This window comes from Hemicordylus capensis, chromosome 1 (genome assembly GCF_027244095.1).
Source record: "Hemicordylus capensis ecotype Gifberg chromosome 1, rHemCap1.1.pri, whole genome shotgun sequence".
NCBI lineage: Eukaryota > Metazoa > Chordata > Lepidosauria > Squamata > Cordylidae > Hemicordylus > Hemicordylus capensis.
The window spans coordinates 373,417,541-373,442,047 of NC_069657.1; the positions used below are offsets into that span (position 1 = coordinate 373,417,541).

Sequence of the window (24,507 nt, forward strand, 5' to 3'; positions counted from 1 at the left end):
ATTTAAATGGTTTGACCTGATTTTCCTGTGCTCTGGACCTATTATAATCACACTATAATTGCAGCTGCTTAATTAAAACAACCTCCCTTAAAAATAACTGTACATCTACCATAACCGCATTTGTAAACATGTTGAATGCTTTGGGATTTGGGGACAATCTCATCAGTCCCCTGAATGTGCCACTATGTGTATACAAGCCTCCCACAAGCACAGCTCTCTGCAGGGTGGGGGGGGGGGGCTTGCTGACCGGATGTGTATCTTGGTTTCAATGCGTAGAGCAGTGCATACAGTAACAGCTGGGGAGAATGCACTGGAGGTCAGGATCATGCTCCTATAAAGAATTATTAAAAGGAGAGAGATGCAAAACTGTTCCAGTTAGCCATGTAGATGACAGGGAACCAATGCAGACCTGAGCACTTTGCCAAAGTATACTACAGCAGATCAGATGTACTGAAACAGCACATCCCCCCTCTGAATTAGAGCTCTTAGGTTGCAGTTCAGGACAGAAAGGAGGAGGAAGATATAGCACTAAAACCCTCCTGCCTGGAAATGATTTGAAGTCTGCATTTTCTTTTGTGATTTTCATGAAATATTACAAAACACGACTACCTTAAAACTATTGTTTTTTGTCCTTATTATCTAAATAATTTTAACATCTGAAACAGCCTTCAGCTTAAGATGATAAACCCTTCGCCTTCAACTAATTTTAAAGATCTCACTTTTATTTTATGTTTTGATTCCAACACCAGAACATTCTTTACTTAACAGAGAAGCAGCACATTCCGAAGGGCAATATTCTGCATATGAGATTGCTCAGAAATGGAATCAGAAATGACAACACTTCAATTAAAAAGACCAACTAGACTGGCTTCTCCTTTAGGGAAGCAAAAGCAAACAAGTAGGGATGTGCAGATCGATTTGCTAGCTAATCAATCTGCCCCAAATCAGGGTGATTCACTGATTTGTTTGCAAATTGAATCACCTCTTGAATAAGGGTACAGAATCGATTGTGAATCAAATCACCCCCAATTTGCATGGATTGATTCACTAGTGATTTGCTTAGCAGACGCGATTTTTTCTCTGTGATTTTCAGTCGCTGATTGGTCTCCTGGCACTGGCTTCCGATTGACTTGAGATCTCCTTGCTCCTTGGTTGGCTAGTTGTCTTTCAAATCAAGTGTTGGCAGGGGAAACTGTGCCCCCATTGGCTGGGGGGAGGGAGCAGGGCGTGGGAGGCCAAAGGAGGGAGTTTTAAAATGTATATAAGGGGCTGCTTGGAGGGAGAGAGAGTCATTGCTTTTGTGCCTCAGGAGAGGAGAGAAGAACTCTGACAGAGACAGACTGCAGCAGCACTGAGAAGAGGAGAGAGATTGTAATCTGGGCCTGCCTGCCCTGCCCTGCCTGGCCCAGCAGTGAGTAGAGAGACAGAGAGCCTGCTCTCTCTCTCTTTTTAAAAACCCTTTAATTGCTGTGCCTGCCAACTGTTTTATGTTTTTCTATGGGGTTTTTTGGTACCAGCAGCACCAGCGTCTTTAACTGGGTGCTGCTTGGAATTTTATTTTATTATTCTTGCTTCTACCAAGCTCTACACCCAGTGACTTTAATAACTGGGGCGTTGTATGTGGGCGAGCACTGCAATACCCCCGCCCCCCCGATATTTTAAAACAGTAAGCAGCCAGTGGCTTAACTGTGTGCTGTGTTTGGATTTTATTTCCTTGTGGATTCTTTTCCCCCTCATTGCTTTACTTGTAGCCAGCCCCCTTTAGTAACTGGGATGCTGTGATTTGTTCCCCTAATTTTATTCACATTGTACCAGCAGCATCAGTGCCTTTAAGTGGGTGCTGCTTGGAATTTTATTCCTTTCTTTCTTTCTGGTGCTGCTTGGAATTTTATTCCTTTCTTTCTTTCTTTCTGTGTTGTGGACATGGTTTATTTTTAAACAATTATTTTGCAGCCCTACTTCCACCTTTGCTGCTGTTGTCTGTGTGCTGTGTGCCTGTGCCTGGTGGATTGATTTTTGGGTTTTTTTGACTGGTATCTGGTGCCCAGCCTGTCAGGCTCCCTCTGTATCTTTTGGTTTTATTTTTGGTTTGGTTTTATTTTTTATTGTTTGGGTGGGTGAGTGCCTGACTGGTGCCCACCTGCCATCCGCCCCCCCCCCCAGCTGTCAAGTACTGGTGTCTACTCAGTCCAAGAGTGCCTCCGAGAGCGACACCTGGCAGACTCCAGCCGAAGTCTGGAAGCTCCCAGCCGAAGATTCCCTTTTGCTTAAAGTGGATTCATTAAGAACTGCAAGAGGTTGCAGAACAGTTTGGGCAAATGTAACCACAAAAATGCTGAAGGATCAGAAATAAAGGAACCAAGACCAAATGCATCTTTTACAGATCTCCTAACCTGGGATCTAGAGAACTGTTCCATGTGCCTCAGGGGGCTTTGGCTGCCAGAAGGAAAAACATAGAGGGTCGCATCCATATCTTTGGCACAGCAGTATACTGTTTGATGGAAGCATCTTCCACTTGTGGAGGGAAAGTTGCGCTCATGTAGCGGCCCCTTCCACTTCCAGAAGAACCCCCTGAATGAATGCAAATCTCCTTCCATTGGTGGAAGGAGCTTCCAGTATCATAGCACCAGAGGTCTGGATGTTGCCCAAGGTTTCTCTCTGCTTTGCTAATGATCCTTACTGACAGCCAGTAAAGTTTCCCCAAGGGAGGGGAAAAAAAGAGTAAGCTGAAATGTGAACATGCTGAATTGTTTGAAATAAGTATCTCCATTCTTCTTGCACTTCAGATCTCCTAAAACCACTTTAGGATTTTGAGGCATGAAAATCCTCTGCCACCTGCACATAACAGAATGTCTTGAGAGGACAAAGAGCAGATTTGGTCACATGCAGCTATATGAGAGGGTGACTTCTTACCTTCACTGCAAACTCTGCTTCTGTAGCTTTATGTACACATCTCTTACATACTGAGTAAGAGCCAACACCAATGTCTTCCTTGATCTCATATCCATCTGTAAAGCGAATATTGTTCCCATGTAACTGCTACAGAGGGGGAAAAGCAATAGCAATAAGGAGGCAGGTCTTATGGTGGCATCCATCAGAAGACTCCATGGCACGGACAATTAAGTTGACTTTTTTTTTGAACAATATTAGTCTGCTTGATTAAGATTTTCGCTGGTTAAAAAAGAGGTTTTTACCAACAAACTGATGTAAAGCACACCATGCATGTCTTGGAAAAAAGGAAAGAAACCAGTTAGTGTATAAAAATGCTCCCAGTCTGGGATAAGATTTTTGAAGGCAACATTGTGTCCCTTTCCATGGAGCTCCCACACACACACACACACACACACACTCTCTCTCTCTCTCTCTCTCTCCATTGGCTAGAAGGAAAACACGGAGGCATTCAATGTGAACTTGCACAAAAAGAAAACCCGAGAGCAGAGGGGAGGAATTCGAAGTGGCCTCATGTAATTCGAAGTGGCTTCACACAACATTTACCCCGAGAGCTGGAAGCTATGTGTGGGAAAGCTCCTGGCCACATTGAATGAGAGAGAAAAGAAACCTCTCTACACATACTAGATGCAATATTAGAAAACAAGTAAAACATTCTGAGATGGCACTTAATGATAATACACCCAAGTGTATATGGTCAGCAGATGCCTCCTCACCTGGACAATTGGATTAACTGTGATCTTGTGCAACTCTTGCTGTGCAGGCTCTTGCACTAAGCTGGATGCCACAAAGCTGAATCCTCTGAAGAGATTATGAGCGTTGGCACTTGGAGGGAGACCTGGGGAATCTGTAGAGGAGGCAAGATATGATTCAAGAAGCAGGATTGCCGGAGATGGCAAAGTCAGTGCATAGAAAGTACAGTTCAACACTGCCTCCAGTAAGGCCCAGTGCTACGATGATCCCATCAGCCAATGCCGTAAAGAAGCCAAGTACCAATGTATACTACTTTCAGCATGATAATATGCTAGCTCCTCCTCCTTCTCTCAGTCACCTTTGTTTGAGCATTAAGTTGTGACTGCATGTCCAGGGACCTTTACAAACAGCAGGCTTTACCATGAATTTATGGGGAGGTTTTACTGCAAACTTGAAGTTGTCCCCCAAAACCGATACAAATAGTGGATTTTTAAACTCCAGATATAAATTGGGCTACACTCTAATGCACAGTGAAAAACCCGAATTGTGTGTGAATTGCTCCATGATAACTCACAGGGACTTTGGGCTAAATCTGGCCGATATGTGAACGCAGCCCCTCCATTCTGGAGGAGATGCGAGTTAAAGGGCTTTGTAAGACCCATGTGAAAAACTCCCAGGAGTGGCAGCTCTAAGACAGTAGATGATGGGACCAGCAGTCAATGTACAAAAGGTACTGTACTTTTAAAATCCAGATCACTGGACTGCAAGATGACCCTTTTGCCAATAGAACTTCTCAAGCAATGTTTGGAAGAGCACTGGCTACTGAACGTTTTGTTGGAGATCCAGCTCCAGATGGCACTGACCTTTTGCACCAGTAAGCCTAATGACCACTAGGGGCATTGGGAGTAGAGATAGTCAGAGTCTCCTCCTCTTTCCTGTTTATCCGTGCTTCTATGGCCCCTCTATTGATAGAATGTACTCAAGAACCTCCTGGGAGTGACTTCTTCTTCCTCCTCCTCCTCCTCCTCCTCCTCCTCCTCCTTCTTCCCAGAATGCTTCTACCTCGCTCTCTCTGAGCACCATGTACCCAGAAGTTAGATATAGGTCTTTTCAATCGTCATATACTTCTGAATAAAGTAGATTAGTATAACTAATGAATCCCTGTGCTTATCATTTACAAGCTGTTGCCCCTGAGTAGGGATGTGAGCACAGGTTCGGAAATGAACCTGTTCAACATTGAACTGGTTCGGTTCAATGGCTCAATATACAGGAACGGATCCCCTCTAGTTCTGTTAGATATCGAGCCAAACCCCCTCCCCCCTGACCTGTTTGGGGGGTTCATGGGTTTTTGTTGTTGTTTTTAAACAGAAATAGAACTCACCGCCACCGGGGGCTTCTCCGAGGCTGCGGGGGTGGGGTGGGGTGGGGGAGGCATCTCCAGAAGTTCCCCTTCCCCCCTACTGGCCTCTATTATATTCCAAAACCGCCTGGTTTGGGCAGTCTTCGGTCCGTTCCAGGCCTCACGCCCATGGCGGTGGCCATTTTGGAGACTGCTACACATGCCCAACGGGCTTGTGTGTGGCTGGACCCGGTTTTGTGCACACCCCTACCCCTGAGACCCTGTTCTTCTGCTGTAATGGGAGTGAGTTAGCTCCCAAAATACTCTGCCATATAAGTAATTACCTCCAACACGTTTTTGATGGCAGATTTAACAACAGAGTCCCATAACAGTGCACAATTAATGTGCAGCCTGTCTGTATATTTGTGCCAGTCCAAACACAAACTAAAGGTAAGAACAGATGGCCATAAGCAGCAACATCTACACAGGCGCACAACTGTGCTGGCAGCTAGCAATCTGTTCATCCAACCACATGGACCTGCCAGAGACCTCAGATCAGCATTAGAGGCCGTGCTCTCTGGCCTGCCTTTAACTGCGATGAGTTTGGCGGGTACCAGTGACAGGCCCTCTCAGTGATAACACTGAAGCTCTGGAATGCTCTCACCAGAGAGGTACAACAACAGGCTCTCTTTCTGCCTACCTTTAAGCATTCCTGAACAATGCCTTTATTCTGCAAGGTTTTAATCAGCTTTATTTATTTATTTTAATTTATTTTAATTTATTTAGCATATTTCTATACCACCCAAAACCCGTGTCTCTGGGTGGTTTAGAATTGTGGACTGGCTTTAAGTCCACTGTTTTAATTTATGTTGTATATTGTATTTTACTTGGGTGTTTTTATTGTTCACCACTTTGGACTGTTTTCATAGAACAGGTGGGATATAAATATTTATAATAAATTGGCAGGCCAAGAGTGGGGGGGGGGGCGTTCTAGTGCCCTGCTTCCCTGGATTTCAGAGGTGTTAGTAATTCTTGCCCCTACTGCAGCTTCTTCCTGTGCCAGTGCTATCCCAGCTTCTGGAGAGTTGGCATTGGTGTGGTGAAGTGCAACAGTGTGGACTCCTCCCATGTGAGCTGACTCTCTTCATCTTATACTGGTGGCATTGGAATAAGCAGTGCTGCAACAGCTCCCTTGTGGCAATGTAAGAACCCACAGTGAGTGGATTTCTATTATTGTCTTTGGTGGTGAGAGTGATGACAGACTAAAGCAAGATGAGAATTCTATAATAATTAGCATGTGGATGAAGATTAGTTTCCCCCCCTCCCCTAGGTCTTTCCTGTTAAATTAGGGGTGGAGTGGGGTGTGTGTGGTCATCTTAAATTCAGAGTCCTGCAGAAGGTTCCAAGTTCCCTCCCTGGCATCACCAAGATAGGGCTGAGAGAGACTCCTGCCTGCAACCTTGGAGAAGCCGCTGCCAGTTTGTGACAATACTAGACAACACTGAGCTAGATGGACCAATGATCTGGCTCGGTATAAGGCAGCTTCTGATGTTCCTAAAGCACTCTCTCTTTTATCTCTCTTTTATGCACTTCTCCCCTGAAATTGTGGAGGAAAAAAATAATTTGTGTTTTATTATATTTTCTTTAGCTCTGCCTCTTCTAGCGATCTGCAGACTGTGGGGAGCTGCCAGAACTTTGGATGCTAAAGTACAGTATAATGTTACCATTAGTGGTGTGCACGGAACAACGTGGTGCGGTCCGGCACTGAGGGGGGGTGTCTACCTTTAAGGGCGGGGGGGGGGTAGAACTTACCCCTCCCACCGCTCTTCCCCCTCTGGCGCTGCAGTTTAGACCGAAGTTATTGGGGCAGCAGCGTTCCTCCCTGCCACCCCTGCCCCCATCGTTGCCCGGAAGTCACAGTAAGATGAACATGCATGTGTGCGTTGCGGCGCGCATGCGCCGCCTATGTCACATGCAGCGTGCCTATGTCACACGCAGCGTTGTGTGACATAGGCGGCGCGCACGCGCACGGTGGCAACAGGCGCGCATGCGCCGCAACACGCGCATGCGTGTTCATCTTACTGTGACTTCCGGGCAACAACAGGGGCAGGGGCGGCAGGGAGGAACGCTGCCTCCCCAAAAACTTTGGTCTAAACTGCAGCACCGGAGGGGGAAGAGCGGTGGGAGGGGTAAGTTCTACCTCCCTGCCCTTAAAGGTAGACCCCCCTCAGTGCCGGACTGCCGGACCGGTCCGGTTCCGAACTGGTTCGGAGGCCTCCAACATAGCCTCCAAACCAGTTCATGCACATCCCTAGTTACCATATAAGAGAAAGTGTTTTGTAACTGCTTCCCTTTTAAACCAGAAATAATCTTCTGGTGGTTTACCTAAAGCTTTATTCAGAAGCAGTTCCATTTTCTTCTCCCCCTCCCTTTTCTTTCTTGATTTCTGAATTCTTGGAAGATCAAGGAGATTCAGGTGTAGAAAATGAATCCAACTATCATGCTTCTCTAAAGTCACCTAGTCATAAGGGCCTCAAAAAGTGACTGAAAGTGCCTTACAGTAGGGATGTGCATGCATCTATTTTTGTGATTCAATCCAAGGTTGAATCGAATCAGCCAGATTCAATTCGAACTTGAATCTGCAAACTCAAATCTGATCAGATTTGACTCAAATTGGATTACATTCAATTCAGATTTGAATTGATTTGACCCACTTTTAAAGATCCAGGGGGTACCAAATTAGGATGGTTGGTAGCTCCCCATGGGTGCCACCTATCACCCAAATTTCAAGGTGGTGGGGCACTTGGTTGACTTTTTATTAAAGCATTTATTAATTTTGCATATTTCCGCCATAAGGAATAATGGGGATTCAAGGCAGCCCTATCCCTAACCCTAATATGAACCCCCAGCTTTAATTAAAAACAAACTAACAACTAAGCTCCAGCACTTGTAGAAGTGGAGTTATGGAGGAAAATGTGTGGTCATTATTTTTCAAGTGTTTAGATTCTTGTTGTCTAATAACTTTTCCTCATAATGAATCCCTATGAGGATTTGTCATTACACAACTTCATTTCTTGTGTTCATTTTGACTGTTGTTGGACAGTGCCAACTGTCAGCTGCCTTGTGCCAACTACTCCCTCCCACCCGCAAGGCAGTGGGGTACTCAGTTTATTTTTTAGGAATTATTGAATTGTTTAGATTCTTTGGTGTCTAATAGCTTTTCCTCATAATGAATGCCTATGAGGATTAATTACACACCTTCATTTTTTTTGTTCATTTTGACTGTCACTAGACAATGCCAACTGCCAACTGCCTTGTGCCAACTACCCCCCCGCAAGGAATCAGGCGCGGGCTGTGAACGTGCCTCTGGGGGGGCAGCGGGCGGCTTCTTTAACTGGAAACGCCCAGCAGCCCCTGCGATGGGGAATTGCCTCCGCCACTTACCTGGCTCCCGCGGAGGCGAGCCCCCACCAGGGGCCAGGTAAGTGGCGGAGGCGATTCCCCGCCGTGGAGGCTGCTGGGCGGCACGGAGCACCAGCTCCATTTCCAGTTAAAGAAACCGCCTGCCGCCGCCCCGGAGGTGCGTTCACGGCCCACGCCTGCAAGGAAGTGAACATAAGAACAGCCCTGCTGGATCAGGCCCAAGGCCCATCTAGTCCAGCATCCTGTTTTGCACAGTGGGGATCAGGCCCAAGGCCCATCTAGTCCAGCATCCTGTTTCGCACACCAAAGTGGGGTACTCAGTTTATTTTTTTGGATTTTTTCAACAACAAAAAAGGAAGGAAGTGAACATAAGAACAGCCCTGCTGGATCAGGCCCAAGGCCCTCTAGTTCAGCATCCTGTTTCACACAGTGGCCCACCAAAGTGGGGTACTCAGTTTATTTTTTAGGATTTCCCCCCGCCCCAAGTGTTTAGACTCTTTGGTGTCTAGTAGTAACCTTTCCTCATAATAAATCCCTATGAGAACACCGAAGAGTTTAAACACCTCAAAAATTCCTAAAATATAAACTGAGTACCCCACTGGTTTGCAGGATGGGAGTTTCGTTGGCACATGGGTTACCTCTAATTCCCCCGATCCTGCAAAGCAATGGGGTCAAAATGAACAGAAGAAATAAAGGTGCGTAATGAATCTTCATAGGGATTCATTATGAGAAAAAGTTATTAGACACCAAAGAATCTAAACACTTGAAAAATAATGACTGCACATTTTGCTGCATAACTCCATTTCTACAAAGGTTAGTTCGAGCTTAGCTTTAAAAAAATAAATAAAATAAAAGCTGGGAATCTGGGGGAATTAATAGGTGAAACTCAAATCTCAAATTGATTTGAATTGAATCTGGCGAGATTTGATTCAAGCTCAAATTTGGCCAGGAGTGACTGGGCAGAGTTCTTTCGAGGTCAAATCACTTGAATTGACCAGATTCAAGTTGGATCGATTTTGACCTCAAATTGATTCACACATCCCTACCTTATAGTTACTTTTTTCTATGAAAAGAGAGTTGTTGTACCTTGCATTGAAAATTTGAAAGGAGGGTAGCTTTTTAAACATATTGAGACATTTTACATACCATATCTAGGTTTTATGGGTTGCATTAATATTCCACAGGTCCAAATACACTTGAATGAAAATAGAATAGTGAATCTACTGATGTTCCTTCTCACAAGTGGTGGTTACCTGTTGGTGTCCGTGAAGTGAATTCAGGGTCAAAATGAAAGGTGTCCTCTGGTCGTCCCACTGCAGGTTTAAAAGGGGGTTTGATTTCTTCCCTGTACAGCTTCTGCAAAGTCAACAATAAATATGGGCTACAGAATGGTCAACAAATTGCATAAAATAACTACACCCACTCCCTCACCCACAAAGATGTTTTATAGACTCTTTGTATCATGGGTTTGGGAAGTGATATTCAGCATTTGTCAGAGAGAGAGAGAGAGAGAGATGAGGAAACCCCTCCTTCACCAATGCTTGGTAATATAACACAAGTCAAAGAAATATAACACAAGTCATTCATTAGTTTAGCTACATGTACATGTGAAACTGCTGGCAAATCAATGGCTTAGTTTATTATCTAAGTAATTTCCTCAAGATCATATAATAGTATCAAGCAGGACCTTATTATAGAGAGTCTTTCTATATGATGAAAAAGCGTGGCCTAAGCATATTTTATTCTTAGAGAGATACTCCCACAAGTCCCAATCTGACAACAGTGTGAAACTATACATAATTGATGTAACCCAGAGCACCTACTGATCTATCATCTTTTTTTCAGTGTAAGCTCATAAATATAAACTACACTCACTCCTGGGGTTGGGAATGCAATATCAGGCTACAGAAAAATGTCTGAGAACCACATACAAGATTAATGATATATGCGGACCGTTTTTATGTTAACAAAAAATATGCTGGCTCACATTCTGTGCAATGTTAGAAGGACAGAACAGGAGTTGTGTCCATGAAGAGGCTGCACTGGGGCTCAGCCCAAAGTGTTGCTGAGCAGCCAAATACACAACCCAAAGGGACATATCTCTAAAGTTAAAAAGAACATTTGGAGGAAGGAGAGAGCAGTGAAAATTGCTCCTCCCCCCTGTCCATGTGCATTTGGGTGCTTGGCAATGCTCTGGGCTGAGCTCCAACGCAGCCTCTTCCATGGATGCAGGTCCTGTTCCGCACTTCTAACACTGTGCAGAATGTGAGCCTCTGCATTTTGAGGACATACCATATATGCTATGATAAATGAAACCCAGATTTGAACTGTACTCTGTTATGAAGCTGACTGAGTCTAATAGAACCCACAGAATTGTTGGAAAGATGGACAAGACAAGATCTGTAAAGTACTTTGCATAGTCAAATGTTCAATAGAATTGATATATACTGAGAACTTACATCTGCAAACCTTCATTGACAATCACGGATTCAAAACATATATGGGTCTCTGAACTAGGAAAGCCAGACCACGGGTGGCCGGTGTGCAGCCGTGGCCCCGCTTGCCCCGCCCCCTAAGTCTGATGTCAGACATGGAGGGCGTGGTCTGGCTCCTGAACGGGGCCACATGGCCCTGTTTGGGATTTAGATCCAGGCCGGCGTTGCGTTTGCATCACGGCCAGTAGCGGCTCTTCCCTGCCTTAAAGGCAGGGAAAGCTGCTTCTGGCTGCACTGCGAATGCAGCGCTGGCCATCCAACTCCCAAATGGGGCCATGCGGCCCCATTCGGGAGCTAGATTGGGGCCATTGTTATGTTCACAGCAAGGCCAGAAGCGGCTCTCCCTGACTTTAAGGCGCCGGCCATTTAACTCCAGAACGGGGCTTCATGGCCCCACCCAGGAGCTAAACCAGCACCCCCTGCAACTGAAGTCAGACGCGGGGGGCATGTCAGGGCTGCGAGGCACAGCCCCTGAGGGGCGGCGGCCTGGGTTCTTTGAACCCGGTCACCCAATAGTGGCTACGCCCCGGGTCTCTCTCTCTCACATACCCTCAATTTTCATCTGTTAAAAGGGAACATTGTATTGAATAAGACCATACATGTCCCACAATCTGACCATCACACAGAGAGGAGAAAGCATGCACAGTCTTCCTTGCCCAGCCAGAGTGCAGTGTCTCCAACAACTACAGGGAGACATGATAGAGGTCTATAAAATCATGCATGGTGTGGAGAAGGTGGACAGAGCGACATTTTCTCTCCTTCTCACATAACACTAGAACCAGGGGTCATCCCATGAAATTGATTGCCAGGAAATTTAGGACCAACCAACGGAAGTACTTTTTCACACAACAAATAAACAACATATAATCAACTCTGTCACAAGATGTGATGACAGTCAACAACCTGGATGGCTTTAAGGGGGTTTAGATAACTTCATGGAGGAGAGGTCTCCTTAAGAGGATAACTTCATGGAGAGAGGAGGAGAACTTCATGGAGGAGAGTATCAATGACTACTAGCCTGAGGGCTAGAGGCCACCTCCAACCTCAGAGGCAGGATGCCTCTGAATACCAGTTGCAGGGGAGTAACAGCAGGAGAGGGGGCATGTTCTCAACGCCTGCCTGTAGGCTTCCAGTGGCATTTGGTAGGCCACTGCGTGAAATAGGGACGTGCATGGAACCAGCTGGCCCGGTTTCGTTCAAGTCTGGACCGGGGAGGGGGAACCTCCATGGACCCTGCTGCCGCCCCAATGAACTCCCCTGACAGGGAGAAGGTAAATAAAACAATTTTTTTATCGGTAAAAAAAAATTTTCCCCCACAACCCCCCTGAACCGTTGGGGTGTGTGTGTGTGTGTTCGGTCTGAGGTCAGACCGGACTGGGGGCGGGATTCAGTTCAACCCCAAATGGTCAAACCGAACTGGTTCGACCTCGAACAGGTTTGGGGTCAAACTTGTTTGCACATCTCTAGTGTGAAACAGGATGCTGGACTAGATGGGCCTTGGGCCTGATCCAGAAGGGCTGTTCTTATGTTAATATACATGCAGGGATGGAATGTCCGGATGCCACCGAATAATGCAATACATTGATCAGAACTTGCACACAGGGGCCTATGCATGCACAACCCATGTTATGTACAGCACATAGATTCTGAATATACAATCTGCATCCTCCAATTCAGAACCTATGCATGTTTGGTTATATGTATATAGGACCCTGTGCACAAGTTCCAATCAACACATTGAGGCTGGGGGCAGAGCCAGCAGGTGCAACCTTGCCATTCTTCCTCCCTACATATTTATTTCCTGCCCTGTTTAATGTCAGTACAGGGCTAATGAAGAACTGAATTTTTCCATAGATACCTTCTAGAAAGAGAAAGGCAGCGCTCAGGCCAGTGACACACAGCAATGTAAAAATGCTGCTCAGGCCAATGTCATAGGATTAGATTTCCTTGAAACAGACACTTGCCCGCCCACCCCCCTCCAATAAGCAGAAAAAAAGTTTGAATTCTTCTCCACAAAGTGGTGGGACCACTGTGTGAAACAGGATGTTGGACTAGATGGGCTTTGGGCCTGATCCAGCAGGGCCATTCTTATGTTCTAGCAAATTATTCCTGAACTGTTACACTGACAAAGTGATACTGTTAGCAGTTGCCAAAAAGGGCATCGGTTGAGAGCTATGAATCGCTTTTCCATTTCTATGTTAATAAGCACATATTAACTCAAATCTATTTGTGATTTAAATTCATCCCTATGATGAATATGTTTCAGAGCAGCAGAGCTTGGCAAAAATCCTTCTTTGCAGCAGGGTGTGACTGCAGTTCGCTCTCTTTAAGACTCAGATTTGCTAATTCACTGCTTCCTATTGAGATTCCCACCATTAGTCTTCAGTCTATGCTGATCCTCTAACCCTCTGCAAAATGGAGGGGGACAATCATAAAGCTTATGTGGGCTACACTGTCGAACGAGAGGTGTCAGCACATAGGAAGCTGCCTTATACTGAATCACATCATTGGTCCATCTACTTCAGCACTGTCTACACAAACTGGAAGCAGTTCTCCAGGATTTCAGACAGGTGTCTTTCCGAGACCTACTTGGGGATACCAGGCATTGAACTTCAGGCTTTCTGCATGTAAAACATACGTACTCTCACTGAGCTACAACCTCATCCCAAGGGAACTCATCCCTTTTCAGTAGACATTGGCCAAATTGCCACTGTACTGCTAAGGTGCTGAACCAGCAGCAGGAAAAGCTAGCTCTTGTGCAGGCACATCCCAGCTAGATCTTGCACAAATAGAGTAATTAATGACCATCAAAGGCTACTGGAAGTCCAAACTGTGGTGGGTGAGGAATTGGGAGCAGGAAAGTAACAGCTAGTGGCAGCATTAGATTTTAATGGGATCTTAATTGGTGAGCAAGATGTTAAATGTTGATGGCATTGTGCTATAATACATGTTCCTTTTTAAAATGGCGCAGTGGGGAAATGACTTGATTATGAAGCCAGAGGTTGCGTGTTCAAATCCCCACTGGTATGTTTCCCAGACTATGGGAAACATCTATAGGGCAGCAGCGATATAGGAAGATGCTGGAAGGCATCATCTCATACTGTGCAGGAGGAGACAATGTCACAATGGTAAACCCGATCTAGAGCTCTGTGTTTACTTCAGTGCACACACAGAGCTCATGAGCATGTGGTTTCCTTCAATACACGGAGTATTCCATAGATGTGAATTTTAGTTGGTGAAAGGGATGTTAAGTGTTGATGGCATTGTGCTATTATACATGTCCCTCTAACCTTCTGGCTTGGGGAGCTCCATTTGTGCTTTGTAGTGATTTCCATGCCTGCAAGAAATGATTAATTAGAGCCAATTATTGGCATCCTGACTAATGAAGTGAGGCTATAGTGGGAGGCTGCATCCTTGCAGCTGGAGGCTCTCTCATTAGCGCAGCACATGCAAGGGAGAGAGGAGCAATTTTCACTGATCTACCCTGCTTCCGCAAGTGCTCTGTGCCTTAGAAAATGATTCTGAGGGCTGTGAAGCCTTCAGGAACATATTTCTGGAAGACACAGAGAACTTCAAGAGGAAGGGAAAATCAGCTAAACTCACACACCCCTTCACACGCTGTGGTAGTGGAAAATTATCTGGTTACATTAAGAGCAGTTTCCCACTGTGTCCTTGCTTCATCAGTCAGGATGCCAGCTATAGTAAGGTAATTCTTCCAAATGGCATTATTTTTCTGAATTATTTAAAGGATGGCATCTGGATAACGTTGTGCATACTGGAAAACACTGCACGTGCACAATGGAGAAGGAGCTATTTTCACCCATCACCCCTTCCCTCTGCAGTCCAGTGTATCTTCCAAAAATATGTCCCTGAGGGTTAAGGGACCCTCAGAGACATATTTTGGAAGGCACAGTGGGCTCCAGAGAGAAGGGAGACTGGTGAATATTGCCCCTCCCCTATTGAACACATGAAACATTTTTCACTGTGTGGAATGTTAGTCTAGGTGTCAGCCAAATTCAATTAATTTTTAACATATATTAAATAATCAGAATATTATCTGTGCTGAAATATGGTTTTTATTAAATGTTTTACATTTTAAATTTTAATTCATTGGCAATTTAATTTGGGTATTTCTGGTTATTTTGCTCAGAGGCAATGCTTATATCTAGTATATAGAAGAAAGAAAGAATAAAAATGTCACATGATAGGTAATTAAATAGACATTGAGGTCATTCACACATTCAAAAACCATGTTCTACCCGGGTTTGGGAGCTGTGTGTGTTCAAAGTACTTGGCTGAGTCGAACCAAAGTAAGAGGAAAACCGGAGTAGAAGTGACTGTGGAAGCAAGGTAGGAGGAAAAGCTACCCAGGTTTCCCCCTCCTACCTTGCTTCCAAACAGTCACTTCTAGCCAGGTTTTCCTCCTACCTTGCTTCCACACAACCGAAAATTGGATTTCAAAGCCGGGTAGAACAGTTTTTGATTGTGTGAATGACCTCAATACTTTTTCTTACTAGTAATCCCAGTGGTAATTGGCACCCTGGGTGCAGTTCTGAAAGACCTTGAAGAGCACCTCAGCACCATAGGGGCCAAAGAAATCACCATCAGCCAATTACAAAAAGCAACTTTACTGGGAACAGCCTATATTCTGCGACGATATCTATAACAACAGCAACAACATTGACAATAAAATTCAGCCATCCTAGGTCCTTGGGAAGGACTCGATGTCTGGATAAAACAAACCAGTCAATAACACCTGTCTGACTGTGTAAATAAATAATAATAATAATAATAATTTAAGCAGTCAGAAAGCTTTTGGACACATCCAACAATGAATACAAGGATTTTCTTCTTCTTAATAAAATATCAGTATTCATAGTCTGGTGCTTTTGTACAAATGCATACAGAATGCTGCAAAAAGTGTAAGAAAGAGTCTGAGGTATCTGGTCGAATAATAAAATTGAGCTCATCACTGACTTTTTTCTGTAACAATAGTGATCAGAACAAAGCACCTGTACTAGCTTGAATTTCCCTGCTCTAATCCTTTACTTATCAACAGAAGCCCTTTTAGCCACTGGGAGCATCATTATAATAAGACATAAAGGACTTGCTTCAGTTCATATTCTGAAAAGCACAAAATCAAACAAAAGTCTTCTGTTGCTATTAGGGGTGGGGTTTGAACTACAGTCAAGACCTTTGTAAAGTGACATTGCCAAACTATGCTTGTAATGAATAACTTAATACTTCAAAGACCACCAGGTTGAAATATCAGCAGTAGGACCCTGATTTTAAATTGTAGTGGGTGGAATCCAGAGAAACCTCTGTGTGCTCATTATGTGGAAATATCTTCCTCTATTTTAATGAAATTTGCTTCTGCATTTTTTATTTTTTAAGAATCAGGATATAATCAGCACTCTCCTATCCCACAGGAGCGTAGGAAGGATAATTCTTTCCAATTAAAACTACAGAACATATTTATATATCTCAGTGAGATTGCTGTGGATGCCAACTATACCTTAACTTTCAAAATGAAAAGAATATAAATTAGATTCACTTATGTATTATTTTGACAGGCCAAGCTTCCAGCTGAACTTCACAAATACTCAGATCTACAGCTAAAGACAATGCAGGGAACTCTAATTTTGTTGATGTGCTGGCTGGCCTCCCTAGGCCACTGATAAAATCTGGTAGTATACTCCACTCAGAACGGAGATGCATCATAGGCCTGGGCACGTGGGTAGTATTCTCTCTTGTATGACTCCTGTAGAAGAGTGCTGCCCATATGCCCGGTCCTATGACACAGGAGGGTGAAAAGGAGATTGGGGCAGTGGCTCAGTGGTAAAGCATCTGCTTTTCATACCAGGGCACTTTCCAGACTAGACCCTACAATGGGGTCAGGAATATCTCAGAAGTGTGCTTCCATATTTCCTGCGTCGTGACACCGCAGTCCCTACGGGAACAGCAGGGTGCCGTTCACATTTCCAATGCCTTGTTGCAAATGGAATTGCTGCGATGTAGAGCAAGGCCATCATACATCCGGCGTGAAAAAGTTGCTGTTTTTTCGGGTTGGTAGTTGCTACGAGACTGCTCCCCTGCTGTTTACGTCCCAAATGCAACTTGCCTGAATGGAGGCATTTTGCTGCTGTTCCAGGAGCTGGTCTGGAAAGCGCCCTGGCTTCTCCAAGAAGGGCTGGGAAAGACTCCTGCTGGCAACCTTGGAGAAGCTACTGTCAATCAGTGTTAATGCCGAGCTAGATGGACTAATGGTCTGACACGGTATAAAGCAGCTTCCTATGTTCCTAGGACCCTGCAGTAGATTAATGTGCGTTGTGCTCTTAATTAACAGTGTCCTGTGCATGCCATTTCCCCCAAACCAGTTTTAACATTGGTAGGATATACAGTATTGTCTACAGATATTCAAAACTTGTGTTGTCACACCATTTACTTTGCATCACCATATAACAGCAAAGAGCTTTGATAACTTTGATATTTATTATTATTATTTTATTAGTAATAATACTTTTTTCCATTTTTCAACAAAGACGTTCTCAAAGCAGTTTACATGAAAAAGGAATAGCATGATTCCCTGTCCCAAAACAGCTCACAATCGAAGAGCAACTAGAGAGATGCTGGATTGAATAGAGACAGTTGCTCTCCCCCTGACAAATACAAGTGTCACCACTTTAAAAGGTGCCTCTTTGCCAGGTAGCAGGGATTAAGGATAATAACCTATTGTCCTTCCTTATTTTTCATAATTATCAAAGCCCTGATGTGTGGTTCTCACCTGTCGGACCTTCCAGCTGCTTTTATGCTGATGCTCAATGAGACTTGCACACTATACACAGACATACACGCATACACAGCACACATACACAGGTATACACTGAGAGCAACCCAGTGGTAATCATTGCTTTTGTGGACACACACATGGCCAGAGAAACACACAATTTTTAATAGTTTTATAGGTGGTGTAACTGCCAGCTGATGTTGGTATGAATGGAAAAGGAACAGGTATATGGCAAAGCACTCAGAACAACAACTACAACCACAATCTAATAAAGTATGAACACAAAATAATGGCCCAAGAGCGTTTTCTGGTAGTTATACCAACTTTATGCTGGCAGCCCATAAGATGGCGCAGACTGTAGTAAAAGGCCACCACTGCTGAGCAGTGACTGAGGAGGAGAGGACCCCACTCTCTTACTGGAATGCATCACTTGATCACAATGGAAGCTAGGGGTGGCTGGGGAGAAATGTATATAGGGCTGTGCTTGGAACATGATTTGGCATCCGAATCGCAGCACAATCCCTTTAAAACCGAGGGCTTCCATAGCCCCTTTAACACATGGGAGAGCAGGTCTGTACCTGTTCCTTCCCCACTCACCACCACTTCCATTATTGCGGTGCTCCCCCCAGCTACGATCTCACACAGATGGGAAATTTCCCAACGGCACATGTGTGGAGGTCGTGTGTGCGCTGATAACATGCAGAGGCAGCTGGGAGCTCCCCGACGGCACACAATCTTAGCTGGGGGGAGTGCTACGATAATGGAAGTGGTGGCGAGTGGAGGAGGGGCAGGTATGCAGCAGCAGCCCCCTTGACTACAGTTTGCCCAGCCACTGAGATATTCTAGTCCTCTGAGAATGGGGAAAGTGTTTTTCCAATAACAGGAATAAGTACATATGAACTACACATTATAACTAGAGGGCAAGAGCCTTCCTAAGACCACAAAAAAAAAAAGGCTCAATTTGTTAATTATGTATCTTTATAACATGGAATAAATAAAAGTTAAACTATCTTTTAAAACAGTCTTTCTCTGAACACTGTACAGTATAAGTAAAATAAAACATCACTAATACAAGATTAAAAGACAACCACAAATAAAGTCAGCAGTACCAGCTCCCATTTAAAACCAGTATTGTCAATCAATTAAAAGTCAAGTGAAACATTGTAAAGCCACTTGGAATGAAGCAGGGTGGAGGCCAAATGTACTTTCTAGGGGAGGAAATTCCACAAAGGCAGCAGCACCAATGAAAATGCCCAGTCCCCTGTCCCTGCTAATCAAACTTGAGAGACTAGCAGGCTAAAGAGCAGGGCCTGCTGAGAGGCAAATTTCAAAGTCCAGGACTCACATGGACAAGGGGATCCTCAAATAGCTAGCTGCAGTTCCAGATTGTTACTAGGGCATTAGATTATGTGCAAGCCCTTTGCAATACTTGGGAACTAGGGCTGGAGCTGGATTTCCTGCACCAGGAAAATATGTTGCATATGGGCTGCATATCGAGCTAATCACAACCTATAATGAGCAACATTAGGAAATTTATTAATTTATTAAAAGATTTAATATACCGCCCAATCCACAGACTCAGGAAAGTGTACAAGGCAAGAATAGCATCCGAGATTAAAGCTCTGTCTTGCAGGTTTCCAGATCGTGCAGCAGCCCCGCCTCGAGGGTCGGGGATGAGGCGTTGCAGTAATCTTTCAAGACCCTCCCAGTTTCCAGGTGCCCGGTCAGGCAATCTCAGAATTTTGAGTGTTTGTACTTGAGGGTGGGCTTCCGAGATAGGCTGGGGATTCTGCTGATGTACCAACCACCCCGCTACACTTCAGTCTCCCTACCTGAGCTGGTGGGGGTGGTCTTGGAGGTGGCCTTGGGTTCCCCCAGGCGTATTGTTTTGGGGGATTTCAATGTCCATGCTGAGGCCCCCCAGTGGGTGTGGTGCAGGATTTCATGGCCTCCATGGCAACCATGGGCTTGTCTCAATTGGTATCGGGCCCTAACCATGTGGTGGGACACACTCTGGATCTGGTCTTTGCCGACCAGGAAATAAATGATCTGGAGGTGGGGGAATTTGAGACCACTCCCTTGTCATGGACAGATCATCATCTGGTGGGGTTTAGTTTGACTGCTCCGTCTGCCCTCTGCAGGGGTGGTGGGCCGATTAGGATGGTCCGCCCCCGGAGGCTTATGGATCTGCTTGGATTCCAGACGGCCCTCGGGGAGTTTCCAGTGTTCAGAGCTGGTGACCATGTCGAGGCCCTGGTTGATCTCTGGAATGGAGAGATGGCCCGGGCTGTTGACACAGTTGCTCCTAAACGCCCTCTCTGGCTTGGTGGAGCCTGATCTGCTCCTTGGTTTTCCTCGGAGCTTAGGGCGATGAAGCAACTCGGGCGGCGGCTGGAACGATGCTGGAGGAAGAGTCGTCACGAATCTGACCGAACACAGGCTAGAGCCCATTTGAGGGACTACTCCGTGGCGGTGGGGGCGGCGAAGAAATGCTTTTTCTCCACCTCCATTGCGTCTGCTCAGTGCAGACAAACAGAGCTGTTTCGTGTGGTAAAAACCTTGCTCCACACATCCCTCCAGACAATGGGGGAGGAGTCATCTACAGCTCTTTGTGATCAGTTTGCCTGTCACTTTGCAGATAAAGTCGCTCGCATCCGTGCTGACCTGGACTCCAGAGTTTTGGCAGTTCCGGCAGACGTGCCTCTGGTACCATCTGGTCCCGTTGTGTTGGATTCTTTTTGGTTGGTGCAGCCTGTGGACAAGATCCTGGGCAGTATGCAGGCGACTTTGTGCGCTCTTGACCCTTGTCCTTCATGGCTAATAAAATCTGCCAGGGAGGGGACAGGCAGATGGTTGGAGGTGATCGTGAATGCTTCATTAAGGGAGGGCAGGATGCCATCGTGCCTCAAGGAGGCAGAGGTAAGACCACTATTAAAAAAGCCCTCCCTTGATCCCTCCAACCTGGATAACTATAGACCTGTGTCTAACCTCCCCTTTATGGGCAAGGTGATGGAGCGTGTGGTGGCGTCCCAGCTGCAGAGGGTCTTGGATGATACGGATTATCTGGACCCTTTTCAATCTGGCTTCCGCCCCGGATATGGGACTGAGACTGCCTTGGTCGCTCTAGTGGATGACCTACGCCAGGAACTAGACAGGGGGAGTGCATCCCTGTTGGTTCTGCTGGACCTCTCGGCGACATTCGATACCATCGACCATGGTATCCTTCTGGGCCGCCTCTCGAATATGGGAATCGGAGGCACTGCGTTGCAGTGGTTCCGGTCCTTTCTTGGGGGAAAGGTCCAGAAGGTGCTGCTGGGGGACTACTGCTAGGCCCCGTGGCCATTGGCCTGTGGGGTCCCGCAGGGATCGGTCTTGTCCCCCATGCTGTTTAACATCTACATGAAGCCGCTGGGAAAGGTCATCTGGGGACTTGGTCTGAGTTGTCAGCAATATGCAGGTGACACTCAGCTCTATCTCTCCTTGTTATCTGATCCTAGGGAGGCAGTGGATGTCCTGAATCGGGGGCTGGAGGCCGTGATGGGTTGGATGTGGGCTAATAAACTGAAATTGAATCCGGATAAGACGGAGGTACTGTTGGTCAGTAGGAGAGCCAATCAGGATGAGGAGATTTTACCGGTTCTGGATGGGGTTGCACTCCCCTTGAAGGAGCAAGTACGCAGCTTGGGGGTACTACTGGACCCGACTCTGCTTTTGGAAGCTCAGGTGGAGGCGGTGGCCAGGGGTGCCTTTGCACGGCTTTGGCTAGTGCGCCAGCTGCATCCCTTTCTCGAGAAGGCAGATCTGGCCACGGTTACCCATGCCTTAGTCACGTTGCGGCTGGATTACTGTAACATGCTCTACGTGGGGCTGCCCTTGAAGAATATCCGGAAACTGCAGCTAGTGCAAAACGCGGCAGCGAGGGTTTTATCCGGAGCTGCCCGTTGGGAGTACATCACCCCCATTCTGAAAGAGTTGCACTGGCTGCCGGTTCGTTTCCGGGTCCAATTCAAGGTGCTGGTTTTGACCTTTAAAGCCTTTAATGGTTTGGGCCCGGGGTATTTGAGGGACTTCCTGCTCCCAAGGGTTGCTGCCCGCTTGACGAGGACATTTGAGGGGGCCCTGCTCCGGGTGCCGACAATGAGAGAGGCCCGGCTGTTGTGCACTCAGGACAGGGCCTTCTCTGTTGCTGCTCCCAGACTTTGGAATGCTCTCCCAGTGGCTGTTCGTTCCTCGGACTCCATCATGGCTTTTAGAAAGCTTGTTAAAACTTGGCTTTTTACCCAGGCTTTTACATAATTGTTTTTACTAATGCTTCTGTGTGTTTTTACCTGTTGTATTGTTTTTATGCCTGTATTTTATATGTTTTTATATTTTTTAGCTTGATGTTTTTATTGTCTTTTTATTGTATGTTTTAACTTTTGTAAACCACCTTGGGTTATGTTTCAACGAAAGGCGGTATATAAATGCAACAATAAATAAATAAATAAATAAATACTTACATTCCAGTCTATAGTAGCAAAGAACGGATGCCGTTTAATTTCTTCAACTCCATCAAGACCAGCACCTAAATAAAGCAATGCAAGAGACAAAGGATGTCATACAGCTATGTTGATATTTTAGACTGGGAGAAGGGTTGTGACACAGATACCCCACAATGAACCCAATCTATTTGCTCTTCTCTCACGGGGGAGAAGAAAAAAGCACCCAACCAGGCTGGAAATGAAAGCACTCTCCGGCTGGATGGGTTGTGTGTCCAGCCCAACTCCATTAATGTCCCCTGTGTAAGTGTGCTGATGCAGGTGGAAGGGACGTGACCAGGATGGGGTACTGAACCCAGTGGCATCCCTCAGCAGTTGGGGGGGTGCACTGGGGGGATGAGGGGGCACCCTGGTGGCCCCCAAACCCTAGGGACATTCCTACCCCCCAACCCACCCTCCATGTCCTGAGTGGTTGCTAGGCTATTAATTGGAGCTGGCTGCTTGGAACATTTTATACCAATTTTACAACCACAGTACTTACAATTAAAAATTCAACATGCTGGTGTTGACATTTAAAGCCTTAAACGGTCTGGATTCCGGATACCTGAAGGACCACTTTCTATATAAGCCTATGCATATTAAGAGCTTCCTTAAAGGTCTTGCTTCATGCAACTTTCCCTTCTGAAGTATTCTGGATACCCCTGTGGAGCAAGGCCTTCTCAGCAGTGGCTCCAACACTTTGGGACTCCCTTCTTTAGGGACATGTGCCTCACTCCTCCCCTAGGCAGTTGGCTAAAGCTGCATGGTTCTGTTGGGTTTTGGGATTGTATAATTACTATGTTTCTGGTCTACATTTATTTGCTGCTGTTAATTATTCATGATGTGAAAAGCAATATGACTTTTTATTGTTGTTTGAATTGAAGCTGCCTTGTGAGTTTTTTTTAATGGAAAGGCCAAGTATAAATATTTTAATAAACAAATTAATAGCATCCGAGAGACTAACAAGCATCCACTACCTAACAATCTGAAAATATCCATGCTGCCAAAATGTCTAGGTACAAGTTTATTTTCATTCTTCCTCAAATCCAGATAAGATAATGGTATACATAGCTCCAAACTCTTCTTACCAAACTCTCAAAAACGAAGGCCAGATTTTTTCAACTTGATAATGAATTATGGTATCATTTATATCTTTGTTTTAGGTTCTTTCTGCTTCCTAAAAGTTCTAGACATTTCCTCCCTGGGTGGGATGAGATGCTTATAATCAGACATCGGCTTTTTCCACTCCACTTGCTTCATTTCTCTTGCACGTCTACCCATTTTTGTCCCTTTCAGTATGTTTAGCTCATTTGATTCAACATCTTCAAGAAAACAAACAGGTACTCAGTAATAATTAAACAATCATCAGATTTGATCAAGACCTCCACCTATTCATAGCACCTTCTGTTCTCCCACTAGGAGAACGGGACACCTGGAGGTGGAAGGCCTTATACTGCCATTTCTGAGCCATTCCTGTGAGGTGCTGAGTGTTTCTTCTTAGCAATTTCCACTTTCTTCAGTGGAGTTTAAAGATACCCTGTGCCTTGCAGTTGGCTTCAAGCCCCTCAGAATACCACCCTGCCAACATAAGATGTTTGGCTGCCGTGTTAGTCCGTGCAGGGATCACAAACAGTGCTCCACAGCCTGTTCATCAGTCACCAGTGAATGAGCACTAAACACAAACACCACTTACATCTTACACGTGTGGCTGCTGGCCCCATGCAGTTCCTGAGGAGTATTTGTAGTTTTGACTTTTCTGTCTTGGTGTTTTAAATGCAGATTATGCTGAACAGAAATCAATAAACACAGCAGACTAAAAAAGCCACTAGACATTTTGTTCCACACTTTTGTTTTTAGGAATCCTTAAAGCCTCACACTGTACAGTGTGCACGCAAGCCTTTTAGACAGACAGAGTGACTGGCTCTGATCAAGATCAGCTAATTTTTTTTTTTGCTTCATGGATTTAACTATATTCATAACTATATTCATGAATTGTATGCTATGTGCATCATCCAATGACTTGCCTACCACCAGTAACCAAAGAAAGAAATCAATTCTCTTCAGAGCAGAATAATTTCTAGTTTTCAGCAATCAGGTTCCTGGACAAAGCCCAGGGACTTTTACACAAAGCATGCTTTACCACGAGTTTACTGGGAGGCTTTACTGAGAACTCGAAGTTGTCCAAAAAACCCGATGCAAATAGTGGCTTTTTTTACTAGTGGATATAAATCAGGCTACACTCTAATGAGCAGCGAAAAATCCGAATTGTTGTGAACTGCTCCCCAATAACTTGTCAAGCAGGGA

General features: G+C 45.3%; 1 protein-coding gene and 1 long non-coding RNA gene across 6 annotated transcripts in view; one reads left to right on the forward strand and one right to left on the reverse strand.

Annotated features, from left to right (window-relative positions):
• Window positions 1-24,507, reverse strand: part of RPS6KA2 (ribosomal protein S6 kinase A2) — a 308,882-nt gene that overhangs the window by 24,109 nt on the left and 260,266 nt on the right. For all 5 annotated transcript variants that reach the window (XM_053296146.1, XM_053296119.1, XM_053296139.1 and 2 more), the window contains 4 exons: window positions 22,186-22,250; window positions 9,658-9,760; window positions 3,666-3,796; window positions 2,914-3,039 (listed from right to left, as the gene is read on the reverse strand). In XM_053296146.1, the coding sequence (XP_053152121.1) occupies window positions 2,914-3,039; window positions 3,666-3,796; window positions 9,658-9,760; window positions 22,186-22,250 (425 nt within the window). The remainder of the gene's footprint in view (window positions 1-2,913; window positions 3,040-3,665; window positions 3,797-9,657; window positions 9,761-22,185; window positions 22,251-24,507) is intronic.
• The window catches only part of LOC128345003 (uncharacterized), a 37,809-nt gene continuing 14,502 nt past the window's right edge, over window positions 1,201-24,507 (forward strand). Inside the window, exon 1 of the long non-coding RNA XR_008316177.1 lies at window positions 1,201-1,411. This is a non-coding gene — a long non-coding RNA (uncharacterized LOC128345003). The remainder of the gene's footprint in view (window positions 1,412-24,507) is intronic.